At 48.8% G+C, this 9,825-nt stretch overlaps 1 protein-coding gene across 1 annotated transcript in view; it reads right to left on the bottom strand.

Moving 5' to 3' along the window:
- LOC138165129 (ribonucleoprotein PTB-binding 2-like) overlaps positions 1-6,938 on the bottom strand; it is a 98,549-nt gene extending 91,611 nt beyond the window's left edge. Inside the window, exon 1 of the mRNA XM_069093285.1 lies at positions 6,687-6,938. Within this exon, the coding sequence (XP_068949386.1) occupies positions 6,687-6,938 (252 nt within the window). The remainder of the gene's footprint in view (positions 1-6,686) is intronic.
- Positions 6,939-9,825: the final 2,887 nt, after the last annotated feature.

Raw genomic sequence — 9,825 nt, forward strand, 5'->3', positions numbered from 1 at the left:
TCTGTCTATACATCCATTTATCTTTCCATCCATTCATCCATCCATCCTTCCATCCATTGCTCAGGTTTGGCACTGACCCTCCTTCTTCCCCACCTTGCCTAGCCAATCAGTTAACAAGTCTTGCTATTCTGCCTCCAGAGTATCTTGTACCTTGGTCCCCTTCTTTCTCTTCTGTTTCCATCTCCCCTCTTCTGTTGCAATCCCACCCTTAGAGAGATGTGGATAATTGAATTAAACAAAGATTCACTAATGAGTTCAGGGTGCTTGGTGAGGATTTGGTGAGTTGAAAAGTTGAGGCCAAATTCATGTTTTGTCCTCTGGGAGCTAGCTGGCTAGTAGAGGAGCATTTTGCTTACTCAATATGAATGAGCAAATGAATAAATGGTGACAAAAGCATTTATTAAGCACCTCTGCTCTCTCCCCAGCTTCCCACCATCTTTCAGACTGCTGTCCTTCATATCTTCCTTTCACATAATTCTGGTCACATTCTTCCTACCTCTGCTACTCCCATTCAAATCAAGTTTGAGCTCCTTTGTCTAGCTTCACACCCATGTCCCATCTGGCCCCATCCTTTGTTCCAGTTTCTGTTCTTACAGAGAATAGTATGAGACACTGTAGTGCTAGGGGAAGAGAGCTGACTGGAGTCTAAGGACCTGAAAGGACCCTCCAGATCTAAACTGATGCTCCTGTGACCCGAGTTCAAATCCTAATTCTGACAGTTATTGCCTGTGTGACCTTAGCAAGTCAGGTGACTTACCCAAGCCTCAGTTTCCTCATCTCTAAAGTGAAAGAATTGAACTATTTATCCAGATGCAGACACTGTGCTAAAGGCTAGAAATAAAAAGAAAAAAGAGAAGCATCCCTTCCCTCGGGGAGCTTACATTCTAATGGTAGAGAATGCCAGATGGTTTTGTGGGTCCTTTGAGTCCTAGGTCTGGGATGCTATGAGATAGCTACAGGAAGGACTCTCCACATGGCTTATGTTCCAGTCTCAGGGGATTCATCACTATACCCAAGCAACAGTATCAGCTGTCTTGTCTTTCTGTCTTTGCTATTCCCTTAGCCCTGCTGGGAATTTGAAGGCTCCTAGTTCTGCAGATCAAACAGATTTGAGAGGCCATTGAGACCAAGCCCTCATTTACAGATAGGGAAACTGAGGCCCACAGGTGTGAAGGGACTTACTCAAGGCCATCCGGCAAGGCAGAACAGAGATTCAGACATCCATCCCTTAAAGGAGCCTTCCCAGATACTTCCCCAACACTGTTCTTAGGCCCTAGATTTTGCACTTATTAGAGATTATTATGCATGTGCTGTCTCCCCCTATTAGAATGTAAGCTCCCTGAGGGACAAAGACTTTTATCTCAGTATTCCTCGTGCCTACAATGCCTGCCAGAAATCAAATGCTTAATAAAAGCTTTTCTTTCATTAATTCATTCAGCCATACTTTATTATTATACATCACTACGTGAGTATCACAGTTCTCCGTGGTCTGAGCAGCTCCAAGAGGACACTGAGTCAGCCCTAAACTTTGTGGCTCCCTGAGTCCTCATGGGAAAGCCCTGCATACTTTGGGTTATAAAGTGACTCTTTGCTTAATTAAATCATCCAAACTCCAGTTGTTTTCTCATCTGTAAAACAGAGATAATGATAATTGTCCTGCCTAATTCACTGGCTTGTTGTCTGGAAGTCATTATGCAAAATGAATGATGCTGCTTATTGTTGTCATCTCAGAGATCAGAAAAAGACAGAAAACAAGGAAGACCCAAAGACAAGATAATGAAGTGCTAAATTAGGGGTTATCTTCTTAGTGCTACAGGAGTTCATGGAATAGAGGGCCCTCGGAGCCTGGGAGAAGTCAGAAGCCTCCACACAGGGATCCTCCTCTGAGAACACACTGCAAATAAAGCCTTAAACCTTCCATTTCCAGAGGCCAGGATGGGCTGATCCTTAAGCAAAGCCTTTCTTCACAGATAAAACATATTAACTATTCTAAATTAATACTGCAAGCAAGGACGATTGTAGAAGAAATTCTTTTCTCCTGCAGACACAATTAGGCTGTTTCCAAGTAGGCTTGAGCACTGTTAAAACCACTGTTTACATGTGACAGTTCTATTCCAAGGTACACGGGGTTCCCAAGCATGGACATTCACTCTAGGATGACTTAAAGCCAAGCACTCCCAGCCATGTTAACCAGTGTAGATGCCAGTGAATGGCCGGGGATGCATCCCTCAGCACAGGACCTACCCAACTCTCTTTCTTCAGATGGACTTCGGACCCTAGAACCCAAGAAAAATCACAATGCTGAAATGCTCATTAGGAATCCTTCAGTGTGAATTCATTGAGCACCTATCTATTCTTTATAACAGATTGCCCAGGGCCTTCAGGAGGGAACTGTCAGGCACCAGGAATGACTGGTGCTTAAAAGAAATAAAATTGCTTACTTTAAAAATATCTCACACTGACCTCCTTCCTTTCTCAATGAGGCTTTACTGTATTATGGAAATACTAATCAGCTTAAAGGGTTTGGGGCTTTTTAGGATATTTGGCAAGAAATTGTATTTTTTTAACAAGACACAGCACTGTGGGTAGCCACAGGTTTGCTAAACGTTATTGATAATATCCTTTCCAACACTATCCATAAAAATATTTTAAAAACAGAATTATTTCCAATGCACTTAGCTTTGCATATATTGTCTCATTTGACCTTCACAAGAACAGGTATTATCTTCCAGAGGAGTAAACTGAAACTTGAGAGAGATTAAGTGACTTGCCTAAGGTCACACATCTAGTAAGTGTCTAGAAAAGAATTGAACTCGGGTCTGCCTAACACAGAGGACAGAGTTCTGGGAACTAGGCTGCCTTGCGGCCCTTCAAAACCACAGGAGAAAAGCTGAAGAGGAAATCTGGAAGGAGAGAAGCTTTTCTCCAAAAGTCTGTCTGTGTTTGATGCCCATTTCCATGGGCTCACACCTGGGGCTGGAAGGATGACTGTGGGGCCTTGTGGTCTCAACAAGCATTCTAGAGAAAAAGGCCTTCTTTTTCTCTCTTTTCTTTTTCTAACGCCCAAAGAGACACTCCACATTAGCTGTGTGGCCAGAAACTACAAATCCAGATCTTTTTCCTGATTCTGATTAAGGGGGAAGTGGGTAAATGTGGGACAATGAGGATGGATGTGGATGTCCCCACTGCAAACCCATTGCCACTTGGGGAGAAAGCCTCCCCACAAACTCAGCTTATATCTCCTTCCCATTCCATAGGCAACCAGCACCACAGGCTCAGCACCAACTAATGCCTAATATGGTTAATCTAAAACTAACACCCTAAAAATCTAAAACTAAAACCCCAGCGTTCACACAGGAAGTGTCAGAGGTAGGGTGCTGTGAGTTCAGCACTCTGTGTCACTTACTAGGTGTGTGATCCTGGCAAAGTCACTCATCTTCCCTTTCAGATTCCTCATCTGTAAAATGGAGATTATACTGGCACCTACCTCCCAAGGTTGTTGTAAGGTTCAAATGAGAGCAAAGTGCTTTGGAAACATTATGGAAATGCTAGTTATTGATAGTAATAGTAGTAGTAGTAGTAGTAATAATAGTAGTAGTAGTAGTAGTAGTAGTAGTACCACCCCAACTTCTGTCAAAGAGCAAAGTCACAGACTCCCAGCCTTGTGCTAAGGAGGTGGATGTTAAAAACCCATCTCCCCTCACTCCCAGCCTCTCAACTTCTCTGGGAGCCCTTCCACCAGAAAAACCACATCTTTCAAGGTGTCCAATGACCTCAGATGTGTAGCTCTCACCAAACAGAACCAACAGAATCCAGAACTACCACATCAAAGGAATTGGAAAGGCCCCCAGAGGCAGAGTGCTATGATGGAAAGAATTCTGTACTGGGGTCATGAAAGGCCCAACTTTGAGTCCTAGCTTGAACAAATGTTTTTTGACTTTGGATGGGTCACTTAACCTTACTAAGTTTCCCTCATCTGTAAGATAGGTATAATAATACTGGCATGGCCTGTGTCACAGAGATGTGAGTTGTGCATGGGGCAAACCTTGGAGCACTAAAGCAAATGTGAATTTGTATTATTAACCAAAGAGTCTTTCCCTCAATGCAATGCCCAGCCCACTGGAGGAACTTAGTCGATGCTTGCAGACTCCACAACATTCCTGACATGTGATGGGCTGACTTTTTTTGCTTGTAGATCCTCTCCCCTCCCCAGTGACCCATCCCATCCCATCCCATTCCATCACATCCAGGCTCACTTTGGGAGCTCTCATTGTTAGGATGTTCTTTTTCCCCACATCTTCCCCTCTGACGTCTATCCATTGCTCCTGGTTCATCCCGTGGAGAACAAGTATCAGGCCTCTTCCACAAGAGAGCCTTGCAGCTACTCTCAGCTGCCTGTCTCCCTTCTCCCCATGTACTGTCTTCTCCTTTCCAGTGTAAAGCTCCTCAATTCCTTCAGCTGTTAGTGATGATGGGCTCACCACCTGCACAAGCTGCCCATTCCATGTGGGTCAATGGTTAGGAAGTGTTTCCTTATATTCTCACCTTCCTCATTTGCTCCTACTTCTAATCTTTCTTTTGATCCAGTCCAACCCAGTAAGCATTTACCCAGTGCCTACTACGTGCAGACCACTGAGCAAGTCACTTGGAACAAGAAGAGACTGGTCCAATGATTTTGCTGATATACAAAAACTCCAAAGTAAGGAAATTGTCTCTACTCATACAGGTTAAGTGACTTTTTCCATGGTTTGGAGGTTGCCTCCTTAGTCACTCAAAGACAAAAACCAAACAAAATCTCAGTCTTCTAGAAGCAAATTGCATTGGGCATGGGGTGGGGCGAGGTGGGAGGATAAATTATGGAAAGCTGAGTGATGGGTACACACTCATGTGGGGACTGAGAGAACATCTATGACATGGGACAAGAAGAGGCTTCTTAGAGAAGGCTTGGAGGAGGGTGGGCATTCTAGAAGGTTGGGGTGAAGAGAGCAAGCATGCCAGGAATGATGGAGAAGGTCTTCAAAGGGAAGGGGAACAGGTTTGAGGGACAACAAAGCTGGAAAGGTGGAATGGAGTCAGGCTGTGAAAGGCCCTAAATGCCAAGTGTGACCTTGGACAAGTCAGTAACCTTTTGGGGATCTCATCTTCCTCATCTATGAAAGGAAGGGGCTGGGCTGGATGGCCTCTGAAGCAGTTAGAACACAGGTCTTGGAAAAAGGAAGACCCAAGTTCAAATACAGTCTCAGACATTTACTAGCTCTGCCTCAACCATTGTCTGCCTCAGTTTCCCCTACTTTAAAATGGAGATAATAATAACACCTACCTTGAAGGGTCGTGAGGAACAAATGAGATACAATTTGGAACAGGCTTAGCACAGTGCCTGGCATTTGATAGTTCCTTAACAAATATTTTTTCCCTCCCCTTCCCCTTTCTCCTTCTAGCTACATACATCTACAACTCTGAAATTGTTCTCTTTGTCCCCAGAGGACAGGCCCAGGAACAAGAGGTAGAAACTGGAAAGGCTTCATTTCAGGAACAAACTTCCTAGCAATGATAGCGGTAGGGGTGGGCTGCTTCCCAAGGTGGGGGTGTGGGGGCCCTCCTCCTGGGAGATCTCCAGGTACAGGGCCAGACCATTTGTCAGGTGTAGGGCAGGGACTCACTCAGCCTAGAATGCCAGGGAGGGCCCTTCCAATTCTAAACTGGGGAGTTCAGCCGTTGGGTATCCCCCACCCCCACCCCAGGCAATAGGAAGTGACTGAAGTTTCCAGACCAACTAGTGGAGACCTGGGCTTTCCAAACATCGGCCTGGTAGCTTTGTGTCAGGTGGATTAGAGAGGGAGAGCCCATGACAGGCCTTAGACTGGAGGAGGTCAGTCTGAGGAGGAAGAGAGCTTTCACTACAGCCGGCTAATGCTGCTGTCTGACTAATGCACTATTTTAGAACACACAATGTTAGCTCAGGAAGGGACCTATCGGTCCCTAGAAGGAAACCAAGAGCCCTGAACTGCCCTCCAGTTTCAACCTTAACTTTGTCATTTGTTTATTAAATGAGTGACCTTGGCCAAGTCCCTTCTCCTCTTCTACAAGTTGGACCAGATGACCTCAGAGGCCCTCTCCAGCCCTCGAGATTTTCGCCTACGGATTCTAGAGAACAAGACAAGGACACTACTGCTCTGACAGCCTGAGGCTTCTCTTCTCATACTAGGCTATGTACGTACCCAAGTGGTAGGGGTCATCAAGGCATTAGAAATCACTTCAGTCCCATTTCCCCCCTCATTTAACAGATGGGATAACCGAGGCTCCGAGTGGTGAAGTGACTGCCCAAGTTCACACAGGCTCAGGGACCGCAGAGGTTAGCTAGTCCGATCCTCCCATTTCACAGGCTGGGAAACTGAGGCTGGGGTGGGGGGGGCCTTGTCCAAGTTCATGAAAAGGTCGATCTAGACAACCCAGGGGCACGTGAGGCCATCTAGTATGCGCCCCTCGCTATACAGATGGGAACACTGAGGCTGGGGGGGGGGGGCCGTGATCGCCCAAGTTCACGCAGTCAGAGGTCTCCGCACTCCGGGGCATCGGAGCCCCCCAGGGCCACCCCCTAGTTTCTCGGACGCGCAAGCTGAGGCTCGGGGGGAGGGGGGACTCCGGGGCCAGCGGGTCGGAGCGTGCGGGGCGGTCGCGGGGCTCACCTGGCTATGCGTGTCGGGCGGCAGGTTCCGCAGCAGCACCTTCCTGCGGTTGCTCAGCTCCCGCCGCGTTCTCTGCAGCCTCCGCTCCACCTCGCCGGCCTCCAGCGGCTCCGGGGGCTCCCGCGGCTCGGGCTGCGCGGGCGCCTCGGCCGGCGGGGGAGCCCCGGGCGGGGGCTGCGGGGCCGCCGCGGGGACCGGCCCCGGCTCCTCCGGCTCCACCGCCGCCTCGCGCTCCGGCCCGGCCGCCGCCATGTTCCCGCGCCTCCCGATCGCCCCTGTCCCCTCCCGGCTGCGGCCGAGCCCGAGAGCTCGCGGGCCCGGGAGGCCCGGCGGGGCTGCGGGGCAGGAGCGGGGCCGAGCCCAGGAGGCCGGAGCAGAGCGCCGCGGAAGGGAAGAGAAGGGAAGAAAGGCGGCGGCGGGGCGGAGGCGGTGCCGCGGGCTGGCGGGGGCGGGGGCAAGGGGAGGAGAGGGGGAGACACCGCCCCGCCCCCGCCTCTTCTCTGCCCGGTCGGGCCGGCCCCCCGCGCCCCCACCCACCCACCGGGGCGGCGCGGGGGCTGGGCTGCTGGGACAGCTCCGCCTCACACCTGTGCCAGGTTCCTGCGGGGAGGGGAGAGGCCGGCCCCTGCTTCTGCCGCTGCCCCCGCCCCTCTGTCCCTCTCCCTCTTCCCCGCCCCCCCCCCCCTTACCCCCGCCTCTGCCCCTCTGCCCCCCCCTCCCGTTCTGCCCCTGCCCTTCTGCCCTCACCCCACCCACCTAGGCGGCGAAGAGGCTGGGCTGCTGAGAATGAGAGCCCGGGACAGCTCCGCCTCACACCTGTGCCAGGTGCCTGCGGGGAAAGGAGAGACCTACCCCTGCCCCTACCCCTCTGCCGCCTCCTCTGTCCCTCTGCCTCCGCTCTGCCTCGCCCTCCAAGTCCCAGGGACCTAGGATGTCTGAGCAGCGAGCGGACTTATCTTGGGAACCGAGATAATCTGAGCAGAAAAGCAGCCTAGTACCTAGAATATCAGAGACAAGCGACCTGAGGCTGTCGAGTGTCCGCGTGGGAAGGGGCCTTGGGACACACACTGCCAGGGATGGGAAGGAGACCTGGCAAATAGGAAGTCAGAGCTAACAAGGACCTTATAATTTAGTGTTGGCACCGTTCTAATGGGGAAAGACGACATATAAAAGGGAGGTGTAAGAGGGTTGATGGGAAGTGGGGGGGGGGCATGGTGGAGAAAATTCAGAAAGGGATGAAAACTGTGTCTGACCTGGGCACTCTCCTTAAAATCAATCAATAAACATTTATTAACCACCTACTATGTGCCAGACACTGTGCTAAGCTCTGGGAATTCCAAAAGAAGCAAGAGACAGTCTCTGCCCTTGAGTAGCTTACACTCCAATGGGGGAGCACCATACAAACAAATATATTCCAAGCAAGCTATATAGAGGATAAATATAAAATAATTCACAGAAGGAAGGCACCAGAGTGAAGAGGGATGGAGAAAGACTTACTGCAGAAGGCAAGATTTTAGTTGGGGCCTGAAGGAAGCTAGAGAGGTCAGCAATCCGATAGGGGGATGAAGAGCCTTGTAGGCATGAGGACAATCCCAAGAAAATGCCCAGCCCCAGAGATGGAGTGACTTGTGGTAGATCGACAGTGTCCTGTTTGTGGAATAGCCAGGAAGTCATCAGTGGCACTGATTCTGAATAGAACCCAGTAATCAGAAGGTTCATAAGTGCCTGCTTGACTGAATGGAAGGGGTTTTAGAACTTGGAATTTCAGAACCAAAAGTGGTCTTTGAACATAAAAGGTCATAGCAGGAGGGAACCTTACAATATAGAGTTTGACGGGGATATCACAATGAGGAAAGCACTTAACTTCTTAGTGCCTCTGCATCTTCATCTGGACAAAGGAGAAAATGATTCCTGTACTACCAATCTTGCAGGGTTGTTTTGAAGGGAAATACATTTTGCAAACCTTAATGCTTTCTTCCAGTCAAATTGGAGGACAGATGTTCCATTTTATTCAACACCGGTCCCTGGCTAGAATGTTCTAACACTCTAACTCATCTCTAACACTAAGAATTCTTGTCCTCCATCCAGGCTCAACTCAGATGTCACCTCTTTCTGAAGCCTTCTTCCATGGCCCTCCTTTTCAGTTTACTATCCTCCAAATACATCACCTAGTTTGATAATTGTGGATATAACCTTATCCTCTTCCCCACCTACCCCCTAAAGTAAAATGTAAACTCTCTTTGGTTTGGGTAGGGGGGAGTTATCCTTAGCACCAACTACAGCATCTTAACATTAACAGATGTTGAATTTAATTAAAGATCTGATGGGTACTTAGGTGGCACTGTGGATAAAGTGCCCACCCTGGAAGTCAAGAAGACTCATCTTCCTGAGTTCAGATATGCTCTCAGATGCTTCCTAGCTGTGTGATCCAGGGCAAGTCCCTTAACCCGGTTTGCTTCAGTTTCCTCATCTGTAAAATGAGCTGGAGAAGGAAATGGCAAAACCACTCCAGCATCATTGCTGAGAGAACCCCAGATGGGGTCGTGAAGAGGTGGACATGACTGAAGAGGAACAGTGATCCAGACCATTTCACATTGTGCATTTAATTGGATTTGCATGCTAGAGCAGAGGTTCCATTCTGGAATCACAGCTCCCTTTCACAATCTTGTCAAGTCTCTGGAGCTTTTAGAATAATATTTTCAAATGCATAAAATATGTAAGATTACAAAGGCAGCCCGTTATATTAAAATCATTACCAATTTTTAAAAGTTCATAGGCACCAGGTTAAAAACCTATGTACTAGGATCCCCCCTCATAATGTTCATAAGCATTACTGTCTAGCTTCATCTTCCTCATAACCATGAGGTTGATGATTTTTTTTTTTTTTTTTTAGCAATCGGGATTAAGTAACTTGCTCAAGGTTACACGGCCAGTTATTTCTGGGTGTGGTGCTGACTATCTGAGCCCAGGATTCGATCCAGGTCATCCTTACACTGGAGTCGGTGCTCTTACTCGCTGAGCCAGCTCGCCGCCCCTAAGCAATTGGGGTTAAGCAACTTGTTCAAGGTTCCACAGCCAGGTGTTTCTGGGTGGGTGCTAAGTGTCCGAGCCAGGGATTCGAGCTCCAGGTCATCCGACA

Source organism: Petaurus breviceps, unplaced genomic scaffold, assembly GCF_028583685.1.
Source record: "Petaurus breviceps papuanus isolate PSGF00001 unplaced genomic scaffold, PetGlider_PUasm1.0 208, whole genome shotgun sequence".
NCBI lineage: Eukaryota > Metazoa > Chordata > Mammalia > Diprotodontia > Petauridae > Petaurus > Petaurus breviceps.